Source organism: Lampetra fluviatilis, unplaced genomic scaffold (assembly GCF_964198595.1).
Source record: "Lampetra fluviatilis unplaced genomic scaffold, kcLamFluv1.1 SCAFFOLD_167, whole genome shotgun sequence".
Taxonomy (NCBI): Eukaryota; Metazoa; Chordata; class Hyperoartia; order Petromyzontiformes; family Petromyzontidae; genus Lampetra; species Lampetra fluviatilis.
Genome location: NW_027621230.1, coordinates 91227 through 105288, shown reverse-complemented (window position 1 = coordinate 105288; position 14062 = coordinate 91227). Strand labels below are relative to the sequence as shown.

General features: G+C 58.1%; 1 protein-coding gene across 1 annotated transcript in view; it reads right to left on the bottom strand.

The window, feature by feature from the left end:
• Window positions 1-13062, bottom strand: part of DNAJC25 (DnaJ heat shock protein family (Hsp40) member C25) — a 31844-nt gene extending 18782 nt beyond the window's left edge. Inside the window, exons 1-3 of the mRNA XM_078885315.1 lie at window positions 13035-13062; window positions 12395-12539; window positions 3198-3459 (exon numbers count right to left, since the gene is read on the bottom strand). Of these exons, the coding sequence (XP_078741441.1) occupies window positions 3198-3459; window positions 12395-12539; window positions 13035-13062 (435 nt within the window). The remainder of the gene's footprint in view (window positions 1-3197; window positions 3460-12394; window positions 12540-13034) is intronic.
• Between the last annotated feature and the right edge of the window lie 1000 nt (window positions 13063-14062).

Genomic DNA, 14062 nt, shown 5'->3' with positions numbered 1-14062 from the left:
AGTGAGACACACACACGGTGAGACACACACACAGTGAGACACACACACAGTGAGACACACACATGGTGGCGAGGTGCGCGAGGGCGCGGTGGTAGCGTGCCCACCAGCACAGGTACTAAGTAGATAGACACACACAGATAGACACACAGTGAGACACACACACACACAGTGAGACACACACACACAGTGAGACACACACACACACACAGTGACACACACACACCACACACACACAGTGACACACACACAGTGACACACACAGTGACACACACACACAGTGACACACACACACACAGTGAGACACACAGAGAGAGAGAGAGACAGAGACACACACACACACAAGAGAGACACACACACACACCACACACAACACACAAACCCCCACACTCACACCAAACACACCCACACACCACACACACACAGTGACACACACACACAGTGACACACACAACAACAACCGCCATTCGCCACTAAGTGGCGGTGACGTCACCACGACGCTTGTGCCAGGCCATGTGCACCCTGAGGCCACGTGAAGTGTCGAACGCCCGCTGGCAGGAGGTCACGGGGCAGACCCAGGTGCCACGGGTCGACTGACCGAGATGACCGAGACGAGTGGCTGATGCACCACCTGTGCCCCCTACTGTGCCAACTTGCTGTGCTTTAGCCACCCAGCGCTCCGCTCGTTGTTGTGAGCGTCGCTCCTCCGCCCTCCGTTGTTGTTGGAGGGCGACTGCCTCCAACTGCCCAGTAGCGTCCTTCACGAGCCTCCTCCACTGAGGCCGATCTTGACACCGCTGGTACCAGTCATCGGCAAGTCCACTCAGCTCCACGTCCTCCTGTACCACATCACTCCATCTCTTCTCTAGCCCGTGCCGCGCCCGTTTAGCCCCCTCGATCCGGCCGAACAAAAGCTGTTTAGGCATGCGGTGGCTGGGCATGCGGGCTACATGACCCAGCCAACGCAGCCTTGCCTGCCGGAGGAGCTCACTGATAGGACTTTGCCCAGATCTTTCAAGGACTTGTGAGCTCCTCACACAATCCAGCCTGGTTAAACCCAGGATGGATCGTAGGCAGGCCAGCCTAAATGTTTCCAACCGGCGAAGATGCTCCACTAGGGGGGTCCACGTTTCGCAAGCGTAGAGAAGGGAGGGAATGACCGTGGCCGAGAAGACCTGAAGCTTCGTGCGGAGCGACAGACCAGGTAGCTTCCACACAGCGTTACGCAACCGATGAAAAGATATTGCCGCTCGACTGATTCGGAGTGAGACCTCTGCTGATAAACTGGAGCCGGTCATAAGCACACTGCCCAGGTATGGGAAACTCTCCACTCTCTCCACAACTGCCCCATCACCGATTGGGAGTTGTGGGGGTGGAGTGCCAGATGGTACAAAATACCCAGGCAGGTGCTTAGTTTTGGTGGGGCTGATGGTAAGGCCCCACCTCTTAGTGGCACGCTCCAGTCTCAGCAGCAGCGTCTCCAACTCCTCTTCTGAATGAGCAGCTATTACCAAATCATCGGCATACATAACGTGGTTGACCAATAGGGAGCCATCCCTTGATCGCACCCGGGCGTCGATCAGCCTCCCATTATATCTGTACCAAATGGTAATTCCCCCGGTACAGCTATTGAAGGCTTCACGAACTACGCAGTCGAAATAGATGTTAAATAATGTGGGAGCCAGAGGACATCCCTGTCGCACCCCAAGGTGTACAGGGAAAGGCTCCGACTCCCGGCCACGTAGTTTTACCCGGGCCCGCTCACCATCATGAAGGTCCTTAATGATCGTGAGCAGAGGGTCAGGGACTCCGAAAGCACGAAGAACAACCCAGAGCCCAGTCCGACTGATGGTATCATAGGCCTTGACCAGGTCAATAAAGCAGAGATGTAGGTCTTTTTGGAATTCCCTACACCTCTGCTGTAGCAGACGGACAGAAAATATGGCATCTGTGCAGGACCGCCCTTTCCTGAAACCGCATTGGGGCTCCGCAAGCCTCTCCTCAGCGTGCCTAGCAAGGCGATGTTGAATAATCCTTGCCAGGACCTTACCCGGCACACTGAGGAGTGAGATGCCCCTGTAGTTGTTACAGTCGGTACGGTCCCCCTTCTTAAAGAGGGGGACCACCAGGGCATCCTTCCAGTCCTGCGGAACCCGTCCAGTGGTCCAGACTGTTGTTATGATGTCATATAGGGCAGTCTGTGCACAAACGCCACCCTCCCTCAGCATTTCGCTTGGGAGATCATCTCTGCCCGGTGCCTTCCCTGGTCTCAGACTCCGGATCGCCCTCAGTACTTCCTCAACAGCTGGTACCTCAGCCAGCCACTCACAGGGGGTGACCTCTTCCAATATTTGAGGCACCGCAGCCTCAGCAGGGTTATCCCCACTTTGTGCCATGATGTTTTCCTGGCTGAGAGATTTTCCCTCCCCCAGGACCTCACAGAAATGCTCAGCAAATCTGCAAACCAGTTCCTGGGGGTCGGAGATTGGATCACCGTTTTTTCCTCTAATGATGGTAATAGGTGTGGCGCTGCAGGTTACTTTTTTGATGGAGTTAAATAGTGATTTGTGATCGCGGGCCACTGAGGCAGACTCCATCTCCTCAGCAACCCGCGACCACCACCCATCCTTACAGCGCCTTACGGCTCTCCGAACCTCCGAGCGAAGGCTGCGGTAAACCTCCTCATTCTCTGACGTGGGATGCTGTAGGCGATGAGAGTGGGCCTGTCGCTTTTTCTCAATTAACCTGAACACCTCCTCCGTCAGCCAGGGTTCCCGGGGAGGTCTGGACCGCGTACCCAAAGCAGCCATTGCAGCTGCATGAGTCACAGTCTTAAACCTCGCCCATTTACCCTCGACATCAGGTGGAGTGGGGGACGATGCCAACCCCAGCTGCAAGCGATGATGAAATTCTCGCTTGCAACTTTCATCAGCTAACTTAGACCAGGCCACTTTTGGTTGGAATGGGATCCTGGGTGTACACCCACCACCGGAGTGGAAGAATGGCAGGCGCATCTTACAGATGACTAGTCGATGGTCAGAGGGCAGATCCGCTCCACACACACACAACACACCACACACACACACACAGTGTACACACACACAGTGACACACACATAGACACACACACACACAGTGACACACACACAGTGACACACACACACCACACACACCGTGACACACACACACCGTGACACACACCTGTATGACCGACACCACCACCACCGTCACCGTGAGCACGGCACGAGCGTCCACCCTGGTCCTGCGCATGAGCGAGCGTGAGTAGTAGGCGTACAGGTGGCGCAGACGCCGCTCCGGGTTGTCCAGCATGTCGTCGTAGTCGGCTCGTGACGCCGCGTCTCGCAGCGTCTCGTAGGCCGTGGCCAGCCGCACAAAGCGATCGGAGCCGGCCGAGGGTCCCGCTCGATCGGGGTGGTCGCGGCGGGCAAGGCGGCGGTAGGCGCTGAGAGGGGGGGAGACACGGGGAGAGAGACACGGGGGGAGACGGGGAGACGCGGTGAAACATGGGGAGACGTGGGGAGAGGCAGGGGCAGAACGCCGGGGAGAGAGACACGGAGAGAGTGACACACAGGGAGACACACAGGGAGAGACACAGGGAGACACACAGGGAGAGAGTGACACACAGGGAGACACACAGGGAGAGACACAGGGAGACACACAGGGTGACACACAGGGAGAGACACAGGGAGACACACAGGGAGAGACACAGGGAGACACACAGGGAGAGACACAGGGAGACACACAGGGTGACACACAGGGAGAGACACAGGGAGACACACAGGGAGAGACACAGGGAGACACACAGGGAGAGACACAGGGAGACACACAGGGAGAGAGTGACACACAGGGAGACACACAGGGAGAGACACAGGGAGACACACAGGGAGAGAGTGACACACAGGGAGACACACAGGGAGAGACACAGGGAGACACACAGGGAGAGACACAGGGAGACACACAGGGAGAGAGTGACACACAGGGAGACACACAGGGAGAGACACAGGGAGACACACAGGGAGAGACACAGGGAGACACACGGAGAGAGACATGGTGAGAGAGACACACGGAGAGACACGGGGAAGAGAGTGACACACAGGGAGACACGCAGGGAAAGAGACACGGGGAGAGACACGGGGAGAGAGTGACACACAGGGAGACACACAGGGTGAGACACAGGGAGACACACGGAGAGAGACATGGTGAGAGAGACACACGGAGAGACACGGGGAAGAGAGTGACACACAGGGAGACACGCAGGGAAAGAGACACGGGGAGAGACACGGGGAGAGAGTGACACACAGGGAGACACACAGGGTGAGACACAGGGAGACACACGGAGAGAGACATGGTGAGAGAGACACACGGAGAGACACGGGGAAGAGAGTGACACACAGGGAGACACGCAGGGAAAGAGACACGGGGAGAGACACGGGGAGAGAGTGACACACAGGGAGACACGCAGGGAAAGACACAGGGAGACACACAGGGAGAGAGTGACACACAGGGAGACACACAGGGAGAGACACAGGGAGACACACAGGGAGAGACACAGGGAGACACACAGGGAGAGACACAGGGAGACACACAGGGAGAGACACAGGGAGACACACAGGGAGAGAGTGACACACAGGGAGACACACAGGGAGAGACACAGGGAGACACACAGGGAGAGACACAGGGAGACACACAGGGAGAGAGACATGGTGAGAGAGACACACGGAGAGACACGGGGAAGAGAGTGACACACAGGGAGACACGCAGGGAAAGAGACACGGGGAGAGACACGGGGAGAGAGAGACGGGGAGAGAGACACGGGGGAGAGAGAGACACGGGGAGAGAGAGACACGGGGAGACACACAGGGAGAGAGTGACACACAGGGAGACACACAGGGAGAGACACAGGGAGACACACAGGGAGAGAGTGACACACAGGGAGACACACAGGGAGAGACACAGGGAGACACACAGGGAGAGAGTGACACACAGGGAGACACACAGGGAGAGACACAGGGAGACACACAGGGAGAGACACAGGGAGACACACAGGGAGAGACACAGGGAGACACACAGGGAGAGACACAGGGAGACACACGGAGAGAGACATGGTGAGACACACAGGGAGAGACACAGGGAGACACACAGGGAGAGACACAGGGAGACACACAGGGAGAGAGTGACACACAGGGAGACACACAGGGAGAGACACAGGGAGACACACAGGGAGAGAGTGACACACAGGGAGACACACAGGGAGAGACACAGGGAGACACACAGGGAGAGACACAGGGAGACACACAGGGAGAGACACAGGGAGACACACAGGGAGAGAGTGACACACAGGGAGACACACAGGGAGAGACACAGGGAGACACACAGGGAGAGAGTGACACACAGGGAGACACACAGGGAGAGAGTGACACACAGGGAGACACACAGGGAGAGACACAGGGAGACACACAGGGAGAGACACAGGGAGACACACAGGGAGAGAGTGACACACAGGGAGACACACAGGGAGAGACTGACACACAGGGAGACACACAGGGAGAGAGTGACACACAGGGAGACACACAGGGAGAGACACAGGGAGACACACAGGGAGAGACACAGGGAGACACACAGGGAGAGAGTGACACACAGGGAGACACACAGGGAGAGACACAGGGAGACACACAGGGAGAGACACAGGGAGACACACAGGGAGAGAGTGACACACAGGGAGACACACAGGGAGAGACACAGGGAGACACACAGGGAGAGACACAGGGAGACACACAGGGAGAGAGACATGGTGAGAGAGACACACGGAGAGACACGGGGAAGAGAGTGACACACAGGGAGACACGCAGGGAAAGAGACACGGGGAGAGACACGGGGAGAGAGAGACGGGGAGAGAGACACGGGGGAGAGAGAGACACGGGGAGAGAGAGACACGGGGAGACACACAGGGAGAGAGTGACACACAGGGAGACACACAGGGAGAGACACAGGGAGACACACAGGGAGAGACACAGGGAGACACACAGGGAGAGACACAGGGAGACACACAGGGAGAGAGTGACACACAGGGAGACACACAGGGAGAGACACAGGGAGACACACAGGGAGAGAGTGACACACAGGGAGACACACAGGGAGAGAGTGACACACAGGGAGACACACAGGGAGAGACACAGGGAGACACACAGGGAGAGACACAGGGAGACACACAGGGAGAGAGTGACACACAGGGAGACACACAGGGAGGAGACACAGGGAGACACACAGGGAGAGACACAGGGAGACACACAGGAGAGAGACATGGTGAGAGAGACACACGGAGAGACACGGGAAGAGAGTGACACACAGGGGAGACACGCAGGGAAAGAGACACGGGGAGAGACACAGAGAGAGACACGGGGAGAGAGAGACGCAGCGTCTCGTAGGCCGTGGCCAGCCGCACAAAGCGATCGGAGCCGAGCGGGAGCGCGGCGGAGGCGGAGAGGGGGGAGAGACCACGGGAGAGAGACACGGGGAGAACACGGGAGAGAGAGACACGGGGAGAGAGACACACGGGGAGAGAGACACGGGAGAGAGACACGGGGAGAGAGACACAGGGAGAGAGACACGGGAGAGAGACACGGAGAGACACGGGAGAGAGACACAGGGGAGACACACAGAAAGACACACGGAGAGAGACACGGGGAGAGAGACACGGGGAGAGAGACACGGGGAAGAGAGTGACACACAGGGAGAGGCACGGGGAGAGACAGAGAGAGACACGGAGAGAGACGCAGAGAGAGACACGTGGAGAGAGACAGAGAGAGACGCGGTGAGACGTGGGGAGAGACGCGGTGAGACGTGGGCAGAGAGATGCGAGGAAAGACGCGGGGAGAGAGAGACACGGAGAGAGACACGTGGGGAGAGACACGGTGAGAGAGACACGGGGAGAGAGACACGGGGAGAGAGAGAGAGAGACGGGGAGAGAGAGAGACACGGGGAGAGAGAGAGACACGGGGAGAGAGACACGAGGAGAGAGACACGGGGAGAGAGACACGGTGAGAGAGACACGGGGAGAGAGACAGAGAGACGGGGAGAGAGACACGGGGGGAGAGAGAGAGAGACACGGGGAGAGAGACACGGTGAGAGAGACACGGGGAGAGAGACACGGGGAGAGAGACACGGGGAGAGAGAGAGACACGGGGAGAGAGAGAGACACGGGGAGAGAGACACGGGGAGAGAGACACGGGGAGAGAGACACGGGGAGAGAGAGAGAGAGACGGGGAGAGAGAGAGACACGGGGAGAGAGACACGGGGAGAGAGACACGGGGAGAGAGACACGGTGAGAGAGACAGAGAGACGGGGAGAGAGACACGGGGGGAGAGAGAGAGAGACACGGGGAGAGAGACACGGTGAGAGAGACACGGGGAGAGAGAGAGAGACACGGTGAGAGAGACACGGGGGGAGAGACACGGGGGGAGAGAGAGAGAGACACGGGGAGAGAGACACGGTGAGACGTGGAGAGAGACAGGGGGAGAGAGAGAGACACGGGGAGAGAGACACGGTGAGAGAGACACGGGGAGAGAGACACGGGGAGAGAGAGAGAGAGACGGGGAGAGAGAGAGACACGGGGAGAGAGACACGGTGAGAGAGACACGGGGAGAGAGACACGGTGAGAGAGACACGGGGAGAGAGACACGGGGAGAGAGAGAGAGAGACGGGGAGAGAGAGAGACACGGGGAGAGAGACACGGTGAGAGAGACACGGGGAGAGAGACACGGGGAGAGAGAGAGAGAGACGGGGAGAGAGAGAGACACGGGGAGAGAGAGAGACACGGGGAGAGAGACACGGGGAGAGAGACACGGGGAGAGAGACACGGTGAGAGAGACACGGGGAGAGAGACAGAGAGACGGGGAGAGAGACACGGGGGGAGAGAGAGAGAGACACGGGGAGAGAGACACGGTGAGAGAGACACGGGGAGAGAGAGAGAGACACGGTGAGAGAGACACGGGGGGAGAGACACGGGGGGAGAGAGAGAGAGACACGGGGAGAGAGACACGGTGAGACGTGGAGAGAGACAGGGGGAGAGAGAGAGACACGGGGAGAGAGACACGGTGAGAGAGACACGGGGAGAGAGACACGGGGAGAGAGAGAGAGAGACGGGGAGAGAGAGAGACACGGGGAGAGAGAGAGACACGGGGAGAGAGACACGGGGAGAGAGACACGGGGAGAGTGACACGGTGAGAGAGACACGGGGAGAGAGACAGAGAGACGGGGAGAGAGACACGGGGGGAGAGAGAGAGAGACACGGGGAGAGAGACACGGTGAGAGAGACACGGGGAGAGAGAGAGAGACACGGTGAGAGAGACACGGGGGGAGAGACACGGGGGGAGAGAGAGAGAGACACGGGGAGAGAGACACGGTGAGACGTGGAGAGAGACAGGGGGAGAAAGAGAGACACGGGGAGAGAGACACGGTGAGAGAGACACGGGGAGAGAGACACGGGGAGAGAGAGAGAGAGACGGGGAGAGAGAGAGACACGGGGAGAGAGACACGGTGAGAGAGACACGGGGAGAGAGACACGGGGAGAGAGAGAGAGAGACGGGGAGAGAGAGAGACACGGGGAGAGAGACACGGGGAGAGAGACACGGGGAGAGAGACACGGGGAGAGAGACACGGTGAGAGAGACACGGGGAGAGAGACAGAGAGACGGGGAGAGAGACACGGGGAGAGAGACACGGGGAGAGAGACACGGGGAGAGAGACACGGTGAGAGAGACACGGGGAGAGAGACAGAGAGACGGGGAGAGAGACACGGGGGGAGAGACACGGGGAGAGAGACACGGGGGGAGAGAGAGAGAGACACGGGGAGAGAGACACGGTGAGAGAGACACGGGGAGAGAGAGAGAGACACGGTGAGAGAGACACGGGGGGAGAGACACGGGGGGAGAGAGAGAGACACGGGGAGAGAGACACGGTGAGACGTGGAGAGAGACAGGGGGAGAGAGAGAGACACGGGGAGAGAGACACGGTGAGAGAGACACGGGGAGAGAGACACGGGGAGAGAGAGAGAGAGACGGGGAGAGAGACACGGGGAGAGAGACACGGTGAGAGAGACACGGGGAGAGAGACACGGGGAGAGAGAGAGAGAGACGGTGAGAGAGACACGGGGGGAGAGACACGGGGGGAGAGAGAGAGAGACACGGGGAGAGAGACACGGTGAGACGTGGAGAGAGACAGGGGGAGAGAGAGAGACACGGGGAGAGAGACACGGTGAGAGAGACACGGGGAGAGAGACACGGGGAGAGAGAGAGAGAGACGGGGAGAGAGAGAGACACGGGGAGAAAGAGAGACACGGGGAGAGAGACACGGGGAGAGAGACACGGGGAGAGAGACACGGTGAGAGAGACACGGGGAGAGAGACAGAGAGACGGGGAGAGAGACACGGGGGGAGAGAGAGAGAGACACGGGGAGAGAGACACGGTGAGAGAGACACGGGGAGAGAGAGAGAGACACGGTGAGAGAGACACGGGGGGAGAGACACGGGGGGAGAGAGAGAGAGACACGGGGAGAGAGACACGGTGAGACGTGGAGAGAGACAGGGGGAGAGAGAGAGACACGGGGAGAGAGACACGGTGAGAGAGACACGGGGAGACGTGGAGAGAGACAGGGGGAGATGCCGGGGAGAGACGCGGTGAGAGAGACACAGGGAGAAAGAGACACAGAGAGAGAGAGACACGGAGAGAGACACGGGGAGAGAGACACAGAGACACGGGGAGGGAGACACGGAGAGAGACGTGGGGAGAGAGACACACGGGGAGAGATGCCGGGGAGAGAGACACGGGGAGGGAGACACGGAGAGAGGCACGGGGAGAGAGACACGGGGAGAGAGAGACACGGGGAGAGACACGGGGAGAGAGAGACACGGGGAGAGAGAGACACGGGGAGAGACACGGGGAGAGAGAGACACGGGGAGAGACACGGGGAGAGAGAGACACGGGGAGAGAGAGACACGGGGAGAGAGAGACACGGGGGGAGAGATGCCGGGGAGAGAGACACGGGGAGGGAGACACGGAGAGAGGCACGGGGAGAGAGACACGGGGAGAGAGAGACACGGGGAGAGACACGGGGAGAGACACGGGGAGAGAGAGACACGGGGAGAGAGAGACACGGGGAGAGACACGGGGAGAGAGAGACACGGGGGGAGAGATGCCAGGGGAGAAACACAGAGCAGTGAGACTCCAGGGAAAGCAGCAATCACCAGCCTCAATGTTTCCAACCGGCGAAGATGCTCCACTAGGGGGGTCCACGTTTCGCAAGCGTAGAGAAGGGAGGGAATGACCGTGGCCGAAAAGACCTGAAGCTTCGTGCGGAGCGACAGACCAGGTAGCTTCCACACAGCGTTACGCAACCGATGAAAAGATATTGCCGCTCGACTGATTCGGAGTGAGACCTCTGCTGTCAAACCGGAGCCGGTCGTGAGCACGCTGCCCAGGTATGGGAAACTCTCCACTCTCTCCACAACTGCCCCATCACCGATTGGGAGTTGTGGGGGTGGAGTGTCCGATGGTACAAAATACCCAGGCAGGTGCTTAGTTTTGGTGGGGCTGATGGCAAGGCCCCACCTCTTAGTGGCACGCTCCAGTCTCAGCAGCAGCGTCTCCAACTCCTCCTCTGAGTGAGAAGCTATTACCAAATCATCGGCATACATAACGTGGTTGACCGCACCCGGGCATCGATCAGCCTCCCGTTGCATCTGTACCAGATGGAGATTCCTCTGGTACAGCCACAGAAGGCTTCACAAACTACGTGGTCGAAAAAGATGTTAATGCGGGAGCCAGAGGACATCCCTGTCGCACCCCAAGGTGCACAGGGAAAGGCTCCGACTCCCGGCCACGTAGTTTTACCCGGGCCCGCTCACCACCATGAAGGTCCTTCATGATCGTGAGCAGAGGGTCAGGGACTCCGAAAGCACGAAGAACAACCCAGAGCCCAGGCCTACTGATGGTATCATAGGCCTTGACCAGGTCAATAAAGCAGAGATGTAGCTCTTGTTGGAATTCCCTACACCTCTGCTGTAGCAGACGGACAGAAAATATGGCGTCTGTGCAGGACCGCCCTTTCCTGAAACCGCATTGGGGCTCCGCAAGCCTCTCCTCAGCGTGCCTGGCAAGGCGATGTTGAATAATCCTTGCCAGGACCTTTCCCGACACACTGAGGAGTGAGATGCCCCTGTAGTTGTTACAGTCTGTGCGGTCCCCCTTCTTAAAGAGGGGGACCACCAGGGCATCCTTCCAATCCTGCGGAACCCGTCCAGTGGTCCAGACTGTTGTTATGATGTCACGTAGGGCAGTCTGTGCACAAACGCCACCCTCCCTCAGCATTTCGCTTGGGAGATCATCTCTGCCCGGTGCCTTTCCTGGTCTCAGACTCCGGATCGCCTTCAGTACTTCCTCAACAGATGGCACCTCAGCCAGCCACTCACAGGGGGTGACCTCTTCCAATATTTGAGGCACCGCAGCCTCAGCAGGGTTATCCCCACTTTGTGCCATGATGTTTTCCTGGCTGAGGGATTTTCCCTCCCCCAGGACCTCACAGAAATGCTCAGCAAATCTGCAAACCTGTTCCTGGGGGTCGGAGATTGGATCACCGTTTTTTCCCCTAATGATGGTAATAGGTGTGGCGCTGCAGGTTACTTTTTTGATAGAATTAAATAGCGACTTGTGATCGCTGGCCACTGAGGCAGACTCCATCTCCTCAGCAACCCGCGACCACCACCCATCCTTGCAGCGCCTCACGGCTCTCCGAACCTCCGAGCGAAGGCTGCAGTAAAAGCCTCTTCATTCTCCGACGTGGGATGCTGTAGCCGATGAGAGTGGGCCTGTCGCTTTTTCTCAACTAACCTGAACACCTCCTCTGTCAGCCAGGGTCTCTGGGGAGGTCTGGACCGTGTACCCAAAGCAGCCATTGCAGCTGCATGAGTCACAGTCCTAAACCTCGCCCATTTACCCTCGACATCAGGTGGAGTGGGGGACGATGCCAACCCCAGCTGCAAGCGATGATGAAATTCTCGCTTGCAACTTTCATCAGCTAGCTGAGACCAGGCCACTTTTGGTTGGAATGGGGTCCTGGGTGTACACCCACCACCGGAGTGGAAGAATGGCAGGCGCATCTTACAGATGACTAGTCGATGGTCAGAGGGCAGATCGGCTCCACGGTAGGTCCTGGTGTCAAGGACATGGGCTCGCATCCGCTGGTCCGTCATACACACAGACACACACAGTGACACACACACAGACACACACAGTGACACACACACAGTGACACACACACACACACAGTGACACACACACACACATACACACATACAGACACACACACACAGTGACACTCACTCACCGCGCGATCTCAGCTCTTGTTGCCGTGCGCTCCACCCCCAGGAGGTCGTAGCAGCTGACACTGCCGCAGTAGATGCCCTCCACCAGACCACCTCCACCACCTCCACCACCTCCACCACCACCTCCACCTCCTCCACCTCCACCACCTCCACCACAGGCCACCACAGGCAGCCAGAGAAGTAGCAGCAGCAGCCACGGCAACGGTGACGACGATGGTGGTGGTGGTGGTGATGGTGGTGGTGGTGGTGATGATGGTGATGGTGGTGATGATAGTGATGATGATGATGATAGTGATGATGATGATGATAGTGATGATAGTGATGATGGTGATGATGGTGATGATGATGTTGATAGTGATGATGATGATGTTGATAGTGATGATGGTGATGATGATGGTGACGATGTTGCCGATAGCAACGAAGAGAAGTCCACACGAAGGACGCGGCAACCAGACGGTCTGGCCGTGACGTCACCGCCCGTGACGTCACCGCCCGTGACGTCACCGCCCCCGACTGTTCCACTTGTCACTGTTCCATCCGTGACGTCACCACGCCCGACTGTTCCGCCCGTGACGTCATCACACGTGACGTCACCGCCCGTGACGTCATCGCCCGTGACGTCACCACGCCCGACTGTTCCACCCGTGACTGTTCTCGCAGCCGCAGCCATTGCTGCTGTTGCTGCTGCAGGTGGTGGTGGTGGTGGTGTTGTTGTTGGTGGTGTTAGTGGTGGTGGTGGTGGTGTTACTGTAGTAGTAGTGGTTGGTGGTGGTGTTGTTGTGATTGGTGGTGTTAGTGGTGATGGTGTTAGTGGTGGTGGTGTTACTATAGTAGTAGTGGTTGGTGGTGGTGTTGTTGTGGTTGGTGGTGTTAGTGGTGGTGGTGGTGTTACTGTAGTAGTAGTGGTTGGTGGTGGTGTTGTTGTGGTTGGTGGTGTTGTTGTGGTTGGTGGTGTTAGTGGTGGTGGTGGTGTTACTGTAGTAGTAGTGGTTGGTGGTGGTGTTGTTGTGGTTGGTGGTGTTGTTGTGGTTGGTGGTGTTAGTGGTGGTGGTGGTGTTACTATAGTAGTAGTGGTTGGTGGTGGTGTTGTTGTGGTTGGTGGTGTTAGTGGTGGTGTTAGTGGTGATGGTGCTACTGGTGGTGTTACTGTAGTAGTAGTGGTTGGTGGTGGTGTTGTTGTGGTTGTTGTTGTTGTGATTGGTGGTGTTAGTGGTGGTGGTGGTGTTACTATAGTAGTAGTGGTTGGTGGTGGTGTTGTTGTGGTTGGTGGTGTTAGTGGTGGTGTTAGTGGTGATGGTGGTGGTGTTAGTGATGGTGGTGTTACTACTGGTGTAGTAGTGGTGGTGGTGGTTGCTAGTGGTGATGGTGTTCTTCTCGCTCCAAAACCTCCACCACCTACACCTCCACCACCTCCACCACCTCCTCTTCTCGCTCCAAAACCTCCACCACCTCCACCACCACCACCACCAACTCCTCCACCTCTTCTCACTCCAAAACCTCCACCACCTCCACCACCACCACCTCCACCACCACCTCCACCACCAACTCCTCCACCTCTTCTCGCTCCAAAACCTCCACCACCTCCACCACCTCCTCCTCCACCACCTCCTCCACCTCCTCTTCTCGCTCCAAAACCTCCACCACCTCCACCTCCACCACCACCACCAACT